Source organism: Meleagris gallopavo, chromosome 10 (genome assembly GCF_905368555.1).
Source record: "Meleagris gallopavo chromosome 10, MGAL_WU_HG_1.1, whole genome shotgun sequence".
NCBI classification, from domain to species: domain Eukaryota; kingdom Metazoa; phylum Chordata; class Aves; order Galliformes; family Phasianidae; genus Meleagris; species Meleagris gallopavo.
The window spans coordinates 11,510,122-11,527,752 of NC_139413.1; the positions used below are offsets into that span (position 1 = coordinate 11,510,122).

Here is a 17,631-nt window from a genome sequence, read left to right on the forward strand (position 1 = left end):
TGAAGTATAACAAATATGTTGTATGACTTCAAGGTTGCAAATGACATGAACTATTATTTAAAAATTCATTAAAATATTCAGCTTTATTAACAGTATATTTACATATTTTTTCCTGCTCTTGGTCAACCATGGTGAATGTTCAAAGGTAAAAAAGCATTAAGCAATAACCACAAGATGAAAATGTTTTAAACCTATACAATACTTTATACACAAATTTATACAAAGGAACACTTAAATAATACAACTGGACACAAAAATATACACTTTTAGAGAAATTCACATCTGTCATTGTATAAAGCTTTCTTCTGTACTAAGGGGTCCTGAAAATTTAGGACTAAAACATTAGCTCTGTAATGTAAAAGGGTTACTGTGACAGTCCTCAAAGGCCACTATATATAGCACACTGACATATTCAAGGCTATCAGCTTATAGTTCAGTCTGTATTCAAGTTTTGAGGTCCTTGTATGATTACGCAAACATCAGAAAGATAGTGGTATAATAAACGGTCTTTATGAAAGCAGAGTTTTAGAGCCCATATTAAAATCTGTAGGCTCAAAACACTCACCTAGTATTTAAACAAATGTTTGATACTACCATTTGTTCAAAAATAGAGTAAATGCACTTACATAAAAATAACTTTCACTGTTCAGCAAGCGTGCTTGTAGTTTTTATATTAGTACAAACTTTAAAAAAAAAAAAACAAAAAAAAACACCCAACAAATCCACCATATGACTTTTTTAAAATAAATGATACCAGTTCACCTTTTCCCTACTTGAGTACATTTACATTAAGGCTTTGAATCATCTGACCCAAGATTTTACAACATTAAAATGAATGGGTCCACATGGATGCTACTATGTCTCATTGAGACTTAGCATGAGTAGAATTAAAGCTCACCACCTTAAGGAAACAGAAGGACACATGCTCATACCTTCACTATATTCTTTTGTCTCCGAACTAGAATGTAAAGTTTAATAGTAACAGTATTTCATGGCAAGAGATAAGTACTTAACTTTTAAGAAAGAAAAAGCATATTATTAATGTAATGGCAACATCTTTGGAAGTTTTTTTTAATTCCTATAAATTTCATGCAGAAAGATAATTCTCAAGATTACCTTAAGAAATTCTTTTTGATGGAAGTGGAATGTGTATCCCAAACCGCTGATGAAAAATGTCTAAAAAGTCTTCCTAGATTTCTTTTTGTCATACATTTGTGTCTTGCAGTAATGGTTCTTTAGCTTCTCCAGGAGCTTGTGGACTGTGGGGATGGCCATGAGTGCCACAGTGTTTCTTCCAGTTGCTGGATCGTACAGTTAGGTTGGTGTGTTCAGGAATAAACAAGGCAACAAGCAGTGCCAGCAGCACTGAACATGCCCCAAATAAGAATGGGGGTCCAGGAATTATAGAGTTCTGGAAAAAAACAAACAGCATCAACACAAAATATTAAGCCTTTAGATGTGTTAATGTACTAAGATGGCTAAACTACACATTTCGCAAGTGAAAACAACTTTTTTTTCTTGTTACACTTGGCAAGATGACACCTGCCTCCATGCGGAATCTTTCAAAAGAAAGCTGGACAAATTACATCTTAGATTTAAGAGAGGGAACATGTGCCATTTACTGCTGCTTGCTAACTTCCTGTCCTAGGGCATGTTTTGTGAAAGAAAGTAACAGCTGAGCAGTAGGCTGATTTTTGGTGCTTTTGGACATTTGAAGCTGGACATCAGCTTGTAGAGCATGCTCCTTGGGAGGCAGCAGGGCAGATTCAAGTCTAGGATCTCCCTGCTGACCTGAACTCTTCCTCTCCTTCCTCTCAAAGTGCCATTTGCCATCTAGAACTAAAACAGGTGGCAGTACACAAAATGCAACTATGAAAGTTGTGCAGAACAAGTTCTTCTGCAGCCTGAACGATGAGCATTTCCACAGTCATTGGCTTTCACTGCCATCGAAAGACAGCGCAGTGTTAAGAAACCACCATTAACAAAACAAAGTACCAAAGAAAAAGGAAATAAGGCAGAGATTTTGCTCTAAAATTAACCAGTGAAACAGAGCTAGACAACACTGAATGTAACAGCTGGAAATAAGCATTGCCTTATCCTGCTGCAGCCAGTACAGACAGCTGCTCTTTTTTCTTATTATCAGTTAGGAGGAAAAAATAGAGGGCTTGGCTAAAAAAACATCACAACTAAAATGCACAACATGTGAAAAGTAAATACAATGCTAGGGAACTGCACAGGAGACAAGAAAGCTGGTACTACTGTTTTTTCCTTCTCTTTATAAGGGGGTTATCTGTTGCCTATTGGATCTCTTTGAAAGAGAAATTAACCGTGGTATCTACCTAGTTAAAAAAAAATGCTCTATGAGAGTGATTTTAGAAGCTCTTTTTACATGCTTCACTTCCATTTAGCGTGATGGAACGTAGCACAGCACCACACTCGATAACTAATTCTGTTTTAGGAATCAGTAAGTAAACAAATACCTGTTGTAAGTGGTATTGTGTGACGACAGTACCTCCTGATGGTGATTCAGGCATAGGGAGTTCATTCAGTTCAACATGAAATATGTAGAATATGAAGCCATAAAGTGCAGGTCCCAAACCATTACATAAGCCTCTAATTCCTGTTATCATCCCTTGAACAACACCTGAGGACGACAACATACACTGTCATCTATTAATATTCGTACATATATAAATAGTGATTTAATTAAGTCTTTTAAACCAAATAGGAAAAGTGTCACTGGTGCTGTACCATGGGTAGCATTAACAAGGGTACAGAAAGATGGTCTTATGGTACATTCAAGGCTCTTTTTCCACGTCCCTGCATGCCTAGAGCAGTATTTCCTTTGCCATGCCTATTCTGAGACCTTGTTATCAGTCTCATAGCAAAGGAAGCACTGGACAACAAAGCTAACTTGCATCAAAGAGTGGAAATAAAGAGTGCATTAAGGTTGCTAAATATTTTTCTGCTGTTGAGATGTGCTGAATGTTCTGCCTCTGGGACAGAAGGACTTAACATGCACACACAGCTTTAACACAGCTTGGATTTTTACAGTTTCTGACCTATGGGCTACTACGATAACAGATGACTCACTAGATACGTTTGGCTTCATAGATTTCTTTGACTGGAATTCACAGGGTTAAGGGAACACCTACCTTGTTGGTCAGCATCAGCAGTTCGTGACACCAGTGCACTTACAGCTGGGAAAGTAATACTGGACATGGCTGCAACAGCTCCTGCTGCCCACATCATCCTGCAGAAAATAGACTGAGAGTAACTACTCCACAGGGACAGAGTCCTGCAGATAGAACATGTATCTATGTATTCATACATACACAAACATAAGTCTCTCTTGGATAAAGGATAAAATGCAGAAAAACATCACATTAATTCAGATGTTAAAATAAAATGTACGTACCAAGGTTCAGATCCAAAGCCGTACCACGCAAGCTGTAGTATCTGAAATCCTAGACCCAGTAGGATGGTGTTTTTATTTCCAATGGACCGCATAAGTAAACTCAAAACTATTGTCTGACAGAGTAGGGAAAAATGTACAAGAAAACAAAAATAATATTTTATTCTAAATGTTAAATACATGCAAATAAATTAATGAATTAAAAAAGCAAAGTTTAAAAGCAGTATTTGCCAAGTAGTTGGGAGCCTTGCCTCTACCAAAAAAATCATCAATTAGAATCACTTAGCAAGCAATACAAGCTGTCACTCTTTCTCTAAACAAAAGGATTTTGTTATCCCAACACAAAGCACTTTGCATATTAATGAACTATAGTCTTGTCTGGCAAGCTGTTCATCTAAGTAAGTTAGTTAAAGTAGGAGTGTTAATCAACTGTTAGAAGCTTAAAAGAACAGCTCCAGAAAAGGTGAGTGAGATTTCTGGATCCAGAACATAGAAGCTCTCCACAGTGCTTAGCTTTTCCCAAGTCGCTCAGTGAAATACTCAGCAGTGACCCACCTGTGCAATAATGGAAAGAATTCCAAGGACTGCTATAAATGCTGCAACACTTTCAGATGAAAATCCCATTATCTAGATACATAAATAAAAAACAATTTGATTACTGAATGTGAAGTGCCTATCATGTCATCACACACACCAGTCTAAGAACAGCCAATGCAGAAGTTACTTAACTCCAGGCTAACTTAATTTTTTTTTTTTTCCCACCAAATAAAATATAAAAAAGCTAGAGAGGCACAAACAGAAAACCAGTAAATGGTTCTCTCATCACTTAACAAAGCAGTCTAACAGAGTGAACTTCATAATCCAAGAATAACATAATAACTAAATATGAGAAACTGAATGCATTTATTCCTCTGTATCTAAAAACAAATCCTATTTGCAGGAGTACTTAACTGCTGCAAACTTTTAAACTATATTTGATACCTGTGCTTTTTGTATTAATTCAGCAGTACTGTAACCTTCTGGTAAGTTTACTTCCATTCAAATCCGTACCAAAATGTTAATTTACCTGTCTGAGGTATAGGAAGAAGCTGGAATATTGACCTGCCTCGGGGAGGTAGGAAAGAAAGACTGTGATGCAGATCAGCAGCACTACTGAGTCCTGACCAACCTTCTTCAAGGACTGTGGCAGGAAAAAACATATTGAAAATATTTAATCATCATATTCAAAAAAAGTATACCTGATAAAAGATACTGAAAAATATGTCAGCTAAGATACCTAAACATTTTCTGAGCATTTAGCAAGATTGTTGGCAAAAGCGTCAGAAGTGCAAGATTAAAATATGAGCTTTGCTGTTTTTTTAAGCTTGAAACATAGTAAATTCAATCATTGTATTTTCTTAAAAGCTCAGCGTTTTCAAATATGACACACTCCATTATTTCACTAACTTACTGCAAAAGGGTCAGCCTGTTCCCAGGAAATGGGCGCTCCCCAGGACGCCGGCCTCATCTTCTCCGGCAGCGATTCTGGTACAGCAACAAGAATAAAACAAATGTCTAACAAGGCTATTGCCGTAGCCAGGACCACAACCAAGCTGTCTCCATAGACCCGACCAAGGTAGGCACCGATAGCAGGGCTGGTAACTAAGCTTGCTGCAAAGGTTGCTGAAACCTGAAACAAAGAACAGTTGGTAAGGGTTTCAGTGATAACATTCAGAAGTGGTATTACTTACTTTCCCTGACTTTCAGAAGCCTGCCCATTTTTGTCAGGTAGAGATTAAAGACAACTTTTTCCCTGGGTCTACGCAGTGTGTATTTCTACAAAATTTTTGAAGAAAAAGATTTTTTGGCTAACTGTACAGCAGTGTGAAGCTCATGGCACTCTTAAATGCTCTGACATAAAGAGGTTTAATTAAATACATAGCTGTCTGCTGGTATCTTTGGGAAGTTGTACTTCATATTGGTGAAATAATATTTCAATTTAAAAAAAATAAAAAATAAAAAATACCCACGTTCAAGGGCATGTTAAATTTAATATGCTGCTTAACCCAACTCATTTTAATGGAACTCCTCAGAGCAGTTTTCAGTTACCTGCCTGTCTTTGTGGAAAATATTACACTTTAAACCTCTGAAAGAACTTTATCAGAATCCCTCAATCCCTGATGCATACATACAGGAAGAAGCAATTTAGTCCCTTATCCCTTGCTTTCAGCTATCCCTGGTGAGTATCATCAAATTCTGTAGCTTGAACACAAGAAATGATTCTGCTAATCCATAATATGTAAGCCCATGAAGGTTCCCGAGATTTGCAGGTTATTGGGAGATAACAGAGAAATGGAGGCGAGTCAATAAGAACTTAAGACAGATGAGTTACCCAGCTACATTTTTTTGAATGGAAATATGGAGACATCAGCAGGAGCAGTCCCAGTACTGCAATGACAGCTCCAAAATTACCCACGAAAGATACATTTTTAAAAAAAGACAAGGTAGTTAACACTAGTGTGAGCCCCCAAATTACACTGTTAACACTGAGGATAACTCCAAGAAAGAGAGGTTTTAACTCAGTCATATCATGTTTAAGGTAGAAGTGGAATATTCAAAAGGAGCCACGGAACTGAGTGACTATAATTTAACCCAACTTCAGGCTGAAACTGACTTGCCAAAGAAGAATTGAAAATGCCAGTTTTTAAAAGCTTCACCGACTGAAGTGTTAAGTACTGTTTAAAATACAAACAGAGCAAAAAAACAACCAAACAAAAAAGCAACCATACCAAACCATAGGCCATGCTTCTTTCATGTTCTTGGGTTATGTCTGCTACATATGCAAAAACCACAGAAAATGTCACAGCAAAAACTCCAGAGACAGATATAACAGCGAAGTACCACCTGAAAACATTGTAAAAACATAAGTAAATAATTAGAACAGCTGACTAGGAGCAAAAAGTCTCAAAATCCAAGTACAGCTCAACAGTACTTGTCTTGTCCATCTTTTCCTGACAAACACTACAATGGACTTACAGCAGTTGTACAATTTATACAGTTGTGCAATTTCTTTGTGCACTGACCATAAACAGCATAATTTTGTAACGTGTACAAAAAGCTGTTGTGATTAAGTTCTTATAGGAAACTAGACGTTGATGCCAATAGCCAAAAGCAAGTCAAGAACTCAAGTATCTTGAAAACTTGGGCAGTGGGAGATCTCAACACTAGCCTTATCTTTATGCTAGTAGGATGTCATTAGAAACATTAAGCTACAGTTAGAAACAAGTTACCCCCAGGGAAGGGATGAAGTAGCCACGAAGAATCCACGTGACCAGAGAGTAAAACTGAGAAGGGGTATGGAGCTACCTGAATAGTTGCCTCTGCCCTGGGTCAGTGCAGTCTGTTATTGCAGCTACACCCTGAGGTACAGCACACGGGTAGTCCAACAGCACTGAGAATTCTGACTCATGCACTGCCTGCAGAATGTATGTGCCAGTTAAGAGCTCACTGAACTTGCAGATGGTTTGAAAGCTGATGGATTTTAAAACTAGAGAAGCAAAAGTATAAAACTGCAGTAACATTTTAGTTTACAAACGGTTAATTCATGCATAAGTTTTTCTTTCTTCTAGTCAGTTAATTTTAAAATTAAGTGGCCACAATAATGACCTATAGTAAGTAGTGGCTAAGCAGGGCAGCAGCTCACACTGACTACTTCAGTTTGCAAAGTTAGGAGAACTCAGCCGGTCTCCTTCTATGACTGGGTGACCCGACTGGTGGATGAGGGCAAGGCTGTTCACATAGTCTGCCTAGACTGCAGCAAAGCCTTTGACACTGTCTGCCAGTGCTCTCCTGGGAAAGCTTGTAGCCCACGACCTGGACAGATACACTCTGCTGTATGAAGAACCAGCTGGAGGGCTGGGCCCAAAGTGTGGTGGTAAACGGAGTTAAATCCAGCTGGTGACCGGTCACAAGTGGTGGTCCCCAGGGGAAGGTACTGGGGGCCATCCTGTTTCTTATCTTTACTGATGATCTGGACAAGGGGATTGAGTGCACCCTCAGTTTGCAGATGGCCATGACAACCAAGTTAAAAGGAAGTGTTGATCTGCCTGGGGGTAGGAAGGCCCTACAGTGGGATCTGGACAGCGTGGATCAGTGGGCTGAGGTCACAGCACTACAGGCTTGAGGCACAGTAGCTGGAGGACTACAGAGAAAAAGGACCTGGGCATGTTAGTTAACACTCAGCTGAATGTGAGCCAGCAGTGTGCCCAGGTGTAGTCAGCAGGAGCAGGGAGGTGATCGTCCCACTGTACTTAGCTCTGTGAGGCCGCACCTCGAATACTGTGATCAGTTTTGGGCCCCTCACTACAAGAAAGACACTGAGGATCTGGAGTATGTTCATAGAAGAGCAACAAAGCTGGTGAGGGGTCTGGATCATAAGTCTTATGGGGAATAGCTGAGGGAACTGGGATTGTTTAGCCTGGAGGAGGTTCAGGGGAGACCTTATTGCTCTCTACAACTACAAGGAGGTTGTGACAAGGTGGGGGTCGGCCTCTTCTCCCAGGTAACTAAGTGATAGGATGAGAAGGAAAGGCCTCAAGTTGCACCAGGGGAGGTTCAGGTTGGATATTACGAAAAACTTCTCCAAAAGAGTGGAGTGAACTGGAATGAGCTGCCCAGGGAGGCGGCTGAGTCACTGCTCTGGAGGTGTTCAAGAAATATGTAGATATGGTACTGAGAGCAACATCAGTAGTAGGTGGACAATTCTATGATTTTATAATACAAAAGCCTTAATATTACATGGAGCCCAAACAATATTTTAATCAACAATACTACAAACAGGCGTTAGATAATAACCTATACAAGGAACAAATAAAGTGTGAAAGAATTTACTAACCATGGGCTGATCTTCATTAGTGGTATTGGTGCACAGGTGAAAAACACTGTTAGCAGCAGGAAGGACTTTCGTCCCCACACATCAGACAGGGCACCTATGAGTGGGGCACTGAGGAATGATAATAAGCCCTAAGTGAAACAAAACATTTCAGTTAGAACTGAGTGCTTAGAATCATGATAGCCATCCATACTGCAAACTGATGGTGGAGAAGGCTCTCTTTCTACTAAAATTAATGACTACAATGCAGCACAAAGGCAGTATGGTCAAGCATTCCTAATCTGTTCCACATTTGCTAACATGTAAGTTGACTTTTAATATCACAAAACTCAAGACAGATGATCCATCAATACAAGCAGTTTTAGGAACTGTGCTTTGTTTTATATATTTGGAATTCACATGAGCGTAACTGAAAATACCCTAGTGGGGCATCAAGTTTTAACACCATGTGTGTCATCAGTCAACAACATACACACCAAAGACACAAGCAGTACCGTAAGTAAAATGATACACGTTAGCTTTGTTGGCAAGACTTTATTCTCACATTCAATTTATACTACTAAAGCTATACTGAAAAATCTCTGAAATGCTTCTCTCATTGGGTGCGGTCATTTCTAAATCCCACCCATCATTCACCTGAAATTGTGATTACTTTTGTCAGCCTACCTTTACTCCTTGAATTAGACCATTCATTAGAAATGTGTGTTTTGGGAAAGTTTCATGCAAAACCTGAAAAAGAAATTCGAACACTGTTGTTTACACAATATTACCAATAAATATGCTCATCATGCACCCACCTTCTACAGCACTGTGCCTTCTGTGGCACACCCACAGCACTTTGTGTTTTCATGGATTATAGAGAGTTATTTTTAACTGTAAGGCAGCTAAAATTATGCAAAATTAATCCAAACAAAACACTAAGGAAAATCAACTCAGTAACCATTATTATCAGGTTCACTATCCAACATCTTAATTATATTTATTGAAATTACACAGAAAGAATACTCCAAATACATTAAATCAGTCACCTCAGATAAGCACAATTTATTGAAGGGGGGAAATAGCTAAGTAGTCTCCATTGCCATTATTGCTTTGCAAGGAACAGCAGGGTAAATACAATGACAAAAGTGGCCTTTGGGATACTCTGCAGATATTCTCTCTGCATTACTGAGAAGTGTTAAACACAGTGGAGCCTCCCTTTCAACAACAGGCATGGTCTATCTATATTCTTTTAGTTGTAAAGTACCAAAGTACTTTTTTTTCCTGTACTATGAGGTTTTAGCTTTACTTGATGGAAGCTTCAGTTCTTTCACACTTTGGGAAGCATTCATTTCAGCCAAGCTCAATATCTGAAAACTAAGTAGAGTACTGCACAGAAAACCTGGAAAGTTATTTCAACTGGAATTCTCACACACTACTGCTGACTGTGGGCAAATGGACAGGCAGAGGACAACACCATTCTGAAGCGTCTCTCCCAGGTCAGAGACTACAGCCCAAGCAGGCGAGTTAAACAGGCACTGATCTCCAGTCTGACTTGTGTTACCCAAGATGGTTTCCATTCAGTGGTTGACACAAAATTTATATCCAAGACACTGCTCATGGTTAAGAACAGCTCACAGAACTGCACTAAGATTGCATTTTAAGTGGGGTTTGCTTGGAGATCTGAAAGTCTTTGTTCCATCTAATTAGTAAATATGTGTCACTTAATAGACCAAATCCAAACAGAACAACCAATTACACTAGAAAAGAATTTGGTACAAACACACTGCTCTGAATGTTTTCACTAGTCATAGGGAGGCTCCAAAGCTTGTTTAAAGCATAGCTATGTCAGCCAAGAGCTCCCTACACACACACACACACACACACACCAAATTTGAAGTTGTTTTGTGCTTTAGCTTCTAGCATACCCATGTCTTGTAGCCTCTTTCATTGCTGTCCTTCAGCTTTTGAGTCAGAAAACATTTACAAGTAAGTGTTATCATAGTTCCACATAAACATGTCTCAGTGTTATACTGCTTTAATTAAATAATTTTGAATTTCTGACTCTGTATAGAAATCAAAGAACTCTTTTCATTTGCATAACAGAGCAGCTTGGTGATGCACAATTTTCATTTAATTCAGGTATTTGAAGCCTTTGCAGTAATTACCCATTTCCCAAACAGCAAGAAAGAACTTAAGCACATCACTTACCACCAGAGTGGGTGCTGTCAGGAGTCCCCAAGCAAAAAACTCCAAAAATATCACTATCACAGCGTGGTAGACACTAGGTGAGCCTATTCCTTGAGGCTAAAACAAGAGGAAAAGCAGGTCATTAAAGCATCTGACAAACTGTCATAGTCACGAGAAATGCATCTGAGCACTGTAAACAGAAGGGTTAAGAAATGAAACGGAACTCAAAACATCTCAGAGGAGTTGCTCAACCTAATGTGCTGAAGTGCCTGAATGCTTTGTGGAGTACAAAGTGCACTCTCATCTCAAAGAGAAAAATGAACCACTTACACTGTCAGTCTGGGAAACAAGGGTGCTGCTGAAAGTAGAAACAGTCTTTGAAGGACTGCATTTTTTTCTTCCTTGAGAAAAACATTTGAGCCCACGCAATGCTGCACGGAAATGAAATTTTCGTAACTTCAGAACATGGTAGTATCCACATTCAGCTACCCCAACATCTAATTATCTACTGTGCCAACCAACACTGTGGCATTTCTGTTAATAAGACGCACCATGGTCAGGTGCAAATCCTTGATAACTCTAAATCAAGAAAGAAACTGAAATAGTGGCTGCCAGAAGCAAATCTCAGGGACAGAACTGATAGTTTTCCAAATACCACTAGTAATAGACTTCAAAGGTAGGGAGAGATCTGAAAAACAGATTTAAAGTAAGAAACTTCAAATTTCTTGGTGATTTGATATAATTCGAAGCAGCTCTGGATGAGGAAAAGAAGAGTGTGGGAGGGATAACCTGCTCATCTCATATATTCTAAAATACTAACTTGTCAAACAAAATTCTGCATTTCCAAATTGAGAAAACAGTGCACTACATATTTTTTATAAGAATTCAGTATAAATAACTCATCAGAAATCTTAAGTGTGCTGTATAACCTTAAAATGCAGCCTCAGCATCCACTGTCCCAGCTTCATGTAAAGATGTGTTGCCAGCAGAGAGGCACTGACTTGATGAGACCCAGCACTTCTACAAAGCAAACACACAGCCCAAAGTCCTTGGTTCCTTTCTCTAGGAGGCTGAGGGGACCTCAGCAATGTGCATGGATGTCCGACGGGAGGAAGGAAATATGACACATCCTGGTGTTGTCATATATGCTCAGTGATGAGAGGCACAAACTAAAATACAGGAAACTGGACCTAAACTTGACACAAAGTGGAAGCAGGTCACCTCGTGAAGGGGAATCCCTGTCCCCATAGCACAGGTGGACACAGCCAGCACACACAGCTCCAGTGACTCTGGCTGCAGGAAGTGGGGGGCAGGTGAATTAGAAATCATCGGAGGTGCCTTCCAACCTCAGGTGCTATACACAATTTTAAGATCCAGTTAGGTAACATTGGAGTCTTTAATTACAAAATATACATAAGTTGTATCCAGCTTTTCTATCTGGATTTCAATTTCTCTCAACAGAAAAAATATAAACCTTCTAAACAACTGCAGGAAATAAATACAGAAAACCACAAAGAGCGTTCACCCCTACAGCTAAATTACAGTTTTAAAAAGTAACTGTATCAGTACTCTAAAGGTAAGCTAGAGAAGGACCTTCATATTGTGTTATTTTTCTTTCCCAAACCCTGTTCAGTAAGTGTTCACCCAGATCTCTGCTACTTTTTCAGTCTTATTCACTTACTGCAGTAAATTAAGTCTTCATAGGTACAGAAAGTGGCTACAATTACTTTGACTTCCCACCATTCCTTGCCCTTTCCACCCACAATCCTTATTTTAGGTTTGGATTAAAATTTCATGTGGCTCTGCACAAACCAAAGAAATAATCTCAGATGGGTGCCTCAGCCTGCTACAGGAAATCAGGTTCGCTCTCATCTTCCCCAGATTGCTTTCAAATTGCCACACTACCTACCAGCTACCATGCTGGGGTGGCAGCAGAGCTGTAACAAACCACCACCCCAACCTTCCAAGTACCACAGGTCAAACCTATTCCCATTCTGTCAAAGCAATGCCCATCACATGTTGCCATTACGGTGGCAGAAGCAAACATCCAGTAGCATCAAGATCACTCAGTTAAACTGCCTTTCTTTTCTACTGCCAGTGCCCACTTCTCACAGGTACTGTTAGTAGTTCTTACCTACAACACCAGATGCAATCTAATCACATCTAAATGAGATGTAACTCTTAACTTGTCTAATGAGTACTTAAAAAATACATAATCTTATCCTAGGTGAATTCCAGTAGGTCATAAGTAAAGGCAAAATTATGAATAGCAAGGAACCCACACAACTGGTGACCTTTTGGTCAGCCTGACCACAAACACCATTACATGCTGCATTCGGTGATACAGCTACTAAACTGCAAAGAGTAACATAAAAATACCAGTTTTAAAATAGCAGTTGTATGGATACTGCTGCCACAGTCATCCTTGTCAAATTCCAAGAGAGATACTGAAACTCCTTACTTGTAACAGTAGTCAGCCACAGTGTGCTTCCTCCACAAACTTTTAGATAATTCATGATGAAGGGAAACAAATCTAATTGCCATCACCACAAGCTTAGTACTTAAGGAAGAACCATCCTATGCCGAGTACCAAGATGTGAAGGCGCCACTAGCTCCAGCCAGGGCTCAGGACAGAAGCACAAGGCCCAGAGCCGGCCCCACACCAGGTGCAGGCATCCAACCAGGCTAGCAGGGTGCTGGCAGCAGGCTGAGCTCTGCGGGAGTGGGCAGGAGTGACACGCTGTGTGCCAGGAGCACACCAGCCAGAACCTGTGGTGCCTGAACCAACTGAGTTTACAAAGTCTCTGTATAAGCAATAAGGTGGTAAACACCAAAACACAGGAATAAACAAACATACACCCAAACCTGCCCACGCCAAGAGATACGAAAGGGACAGAAGCAGCAGGAGGGAGAGGCTGGGGGCTCTCGTCTGCACAGGGGCCTGGCACAACCAATGAGACCACGAGCATCACCACGAGCTCCATGAGCTGCCCCAGCCTGCAGTGCTCAGCACTTCGCTGCAGGACCCTGTGTGACCTGCAGGACTGGGAGGGGTTTCACAGGGGCATTAAGTGGATTCCTCTTCCCCTTTTTTTTTTTTTTTTTTATTCTCTCTCTTTAAACATCAAGATCAGTAGTAAATAGGTTACAATAAATTAAGTTCCTCGTCAATAAACTATTTACCCCATGACAGTGCTTCATTAAGCAGCCGCATCCCCTTGCAAGTAGGAGTCACTGAGTTTTCTTTGATGTGAAACAGCTTCAAAATAAACCAGTAAGGCTGGAAACCGTACACTCAGATGGTAGATTAATGACTGGTTTGCTAACCGCACACATTCAAGACACAAGCCCTTTTCATTTACCTGTTTCCCATCGTGTCCCATAGCATGTTGGGCAGACAAAGAAACCAGGAAGACTGGGCAAGCGCGGAGGACCTGACAGGATGTCCCAGCACTGAGCAACAGTGGCAATCCAGGCATAATTAAGTTCGTGCTGGCATTATAAGGATGTTATACCAGGTAGCTTGAAAGTTTTAAAAACATACAACCCTTTCTGTCTCTTGGCAAATATTAGTTGAACGATGAAGGGCACTTCAAAACACACTGTATTTTCATCAGCGATTGAGGGTTCCAGAGAGAATTCACTCTGAAGCGCACTGTTAGGTAACAACCAGCCCTCCGCTCATTCCAAAAGGCCGTTCACTACACAGTGACCGTGCACATGTGCCACACCGGCATCTGCCCTCACTCCATCACTTCCACGCAGAGTAAGTGGAGGCCCCCGGGGGGCGACGAATCTCCATGTTAAAGGCTTTCTTGAAATAAAAACACCGTGTTAGAAGGGTACGCATCCAATCTACAGTATTGCACGGCAGAAAAAAAGACCCATAGGCGACGACGCGTCGTCAGCAACCACTGACAGATCAGATCGAAGATCGGGCCCTAGCTGCCAAAACGGATGACGGGCCCCTAGAGCCGAGCGCCCGAATAAAGATCGGCACACAGGAGGAGGGCGGGCCGTCGGAGAAGCTGCAGCGCAGCCCGGCACCCGCTGCTCCGGAGCTCCGGCCGCTCCCTCACAGGTCGGCGCGTACCGCCCCAGCCTCGTGCCGCCCGGCCTCGCTCGGCTTCCGCGCGCTCAGCCGTGCCGCGCGGTGCGACAGCTGCAGGTGTCGCGTCTGCTCCCAGCTCCCGATACGCCGCGCTCAGCGCGCCTGTCGCGGCTCGGAGCCGCAACTCGCGGCCGTTCCTCGCGCCGAGGCCGCACCAGGGGAAGTGCGGCGCAAACAGAGAGCGCCGTCCCGCCGCACGGCGGCTCCAGCCGCGGCTCAAAGCCCGCGGGCCGTCCCGGGCCGCCACCTCCCGTCAGCCTGCCTGTCTCCCTCCCTCCCCCCCCGCCACCCTCCGGCCCCGCCCGGCCTCACCGTCCCTCCGTCCTTAATGATGATCTTTTTGGCCAGCATAATGCTGCGGTTCACGGCGCGTTTCTTCTTCTTCCCCCCCTGGGTCATTTTACCATCCTCCCCGGGAGGGAGCGGGGGCAGCGCGGACCCTCCCCACAACCGGGCCTGCCCGTCCCTCCCGCGCGGCCGCCGCCACCCCTCAGGCACGCTCCGCCATCTTGGCTCGCCGCCCCGGCACAGCCGCTGCCGCGCATCACGCGATCGCCCCATTGGTCGGCACCGATCACGTGAGCGGGGCGCACAGGCTAGGCCGAGGCGCTCGGAGCTGCGCGCAAGCGCCGTGTCCCGGCCGTCGCCGCCCCGCCGCTGCGCGCACGCGGCCTTCCGCACCTTCCGGCGGCGACGACACTCGCACGCACCGCCTCGGCGTCGTCTCCTTCTCCCCAGCTCCGGCTGCCTCTGCCTCCAGCAGGCCCCGGGGCCCAGCTCCGGGAGCCCGAGGAAAAGGAGCCACCGAAGACGATTCTCGGGCACGGCTGTCAGGCGTGCAAGGACGCTTCGAGGGCCACAGGATGGAACCAGAGATAACCCATTCTACAAATCCGACCTACAGGCATTCTGCGTTCTTACTGTCAAGTTCTTAACTCTGCTTACGAAGGATTTAATAACTGTAAATCAGCAGGCCACCTCGGGCTCCAGTTCAGCACGCTGTCAGCAGGGCTCGGGCCGGGTGATACGGCCGCTGCTGGAGAATGTCATTGAGAAACACCTACTGCTATTTTTTACCTGCAGCTTTTACTGGTCTGCAGCTCATTTACCTGCTCATCCGACAGCACAAACACAGCATTGCCACACCGACACTGCTACAGGCACACACCTAGGTGCAGCTCTCTGTCCCCATACCAGTGTTTTCTCCGTGTTCTTCCACGGAGCACTTCCTCACTCGGTCCTCCATCTTCCATCCCTATTTCCACATATTGCTATATCCCCAACTCCTACAACAGCCTGGTTTCTCTCACAATCATGTTCTTACATTCCCCATCCTTAACAGCAGCTGCGATGCTGACTGCCACTCAGCACAGCCCCGCACTCTCCCTCAATTACAGCACGGCAGTGTTATGTTAGCAAAGGGCTGCAAATCACCTGCCACCTAAGTTCATCTGGGCTTGAGACAAACCATTAGCCTAAAGATAAAGCATCATAATGCAGCTTTTATCTTGGTATGTTCATGAGGCAAAGCCCTCCTGAGAACCACGAATTTATTCTGGTCTCGCACGGAGACACAGGCAAGCAGCAATCCAGATCAAGATGCACAATGCAGACTTATTGGCCTACCCACAGAGAGACTGCTATTATCAGACATTTGTTACACGTCTTAATTAAATTATATCAAGTATGTGACCATTTTGGGGAAAAATCCCGTGCTCTATGGTTTCTCACTCCATAGGGACCTAAGATTTTGGCATGGTTTCCAGGCCACTCCTTGAAAAGAGTGCTGCCGCATTTTGGCAGGCAAGTCATATGCAAACACATCATATGGAGGAAATTAAAGGTTGAAAAGGTTACCACAACTAGATGGCAGCAAAGACATTTTGTGACTACACTGATTAAACAGCTGTTTTTTCATTCATACATGTAATTAGACCATCCTCTGTTATCCATATAATTACCCAACAAATAAAGAGAAACACCAAGTTTGCTTGGTGAAGACTGAACAGGTGACTTTAGGGAGAATTCCTAGATTTAGAATAAGCTTCAGATAAATATGACTTGCTTTTGCTGTTGTGAATTGCATCCAGACACATACCTTCAAACTGCAAACTCCACTTTCCTACATAAGTCCTGACACAACTTCCTCTATCACAATCTAACTGAGACAAACTCCTGACAGACATTTAGTTTCCTGAAGAAAAGAAGCAAAAGTTTTGACTGTTACATCCAAACACCTGCACTGTACTGCTCAACCTTTCATACAAAGTATGAAACTGCTGGGAAACACTATATATTAGAATAGTATTCAGTGTAGTTATACACCGATCAACATATAAAAAAATCCTAACTCTAACCTAAAAATTTTGCCACAAAGTTTGAGTACACGATTTATATTTGGGTTCATACATTTAAAACTTTGTTTAAAATACATTGACAGTAAAGAAAACTTCAGAAATCTAATATAAGAGTTACTTATAGCAACAAATATGTTTAGCCCATAAAAGCACATGGAAGACTACAGGCACAAATCAAAACCTCTTGGATGCAAATATGTAGCAGTCAGTCAAGAACGAACACTGAACTGCATGCACCTCAGGAGAGACTTTTTTTGCTCCTGCAGAGTTATAAATTCACCTAGCAGGAAATAATTAGGCAAAGGTATAAATTTAACGGAACAGGAAATTTGGATTGACAGTAACCTGATCAGACGTTATCATCTAATTCGTCCCACTTATCTTCTTGCATTTTTTCCAGTAAAAAAACCCTCATTCTAGCTACCTAAAAATGTATAATGAGCTCACCTGGAAAGAGAAGAACTCTTTAGTTCAAAGAACTTCCTGTAGGGGAAAAAAAAATAAAAATAAATCAGCATTAAATATGCACAGAAAATAAAAACAAAAGTAGGGGTACACTTGGATTTTCTTATGCTCCCAGAGATGTGGTATAACACCAGCTGTAGGTAAACACACCTGTCTGTGTGCACACACACATAGCCAACTTGTTAAAATAATCTCATTCTTACAAAAGGAAGGAAACAATAATCATCCACCTCCTTCATAATAT

At 42.2% G+C, this 17,631-nt stretch overlaps 1 protein-coding gene across 2 annotated transcripts; it reads right to left on the bottom strand.

The window, feature by feature from the left end:
* Window positions 1-53: 53 nt before the first annotated feature.
* SLC71A1 (solute carrier family 71 member 1) lies at window positions 54-15,123 on the bottom strand. 2 transcript variants are annotated; one of them, XM_085231749.1, is made up of 13 exons: window positions 14,878-15,017; window positions 13,817-14,268; window positions 10,476-10,571; window positions 8,952-9,014; window positions 8,289-8,416; window positions 6,184-6,298; window positions 4,866-5,084; window positions 4,482-4,595; window positions 3,971-4,042; window positions 3,419-3,531; window positions 3,156-3,253; window positions 2,481-2,644; window positions 54-1,411 (listed from the first exon to the last, which is right to left on the bottom strand). In XM_085231749.1, the coding sequence occupies exons 2-13, from the start codon at window positions 13,931-13,933 to the stop codon at window positions 1,205-1,207; spliced, it is 1,506 nt and encodes a 501-aa protein (XP_085087875.1). In that variant the 5' UTR covers window positions 13,934-14,268; window positions 14,878-15,017; the 3' UTR covers window positions 54-1,204. The 2 variants fall into 2 exon arrangements, with proteins under 2 accessions (XP_085087875.1, XP_085087874.1); XM_085231748.1 differs by lacking the exon at window positions 13,817-14,268 and having other exon boundaries at window positions 14,878-15,123.
* Between the last annotated feature and the right edge of the window lie 2,508 nt (window positions 15,124-17,631).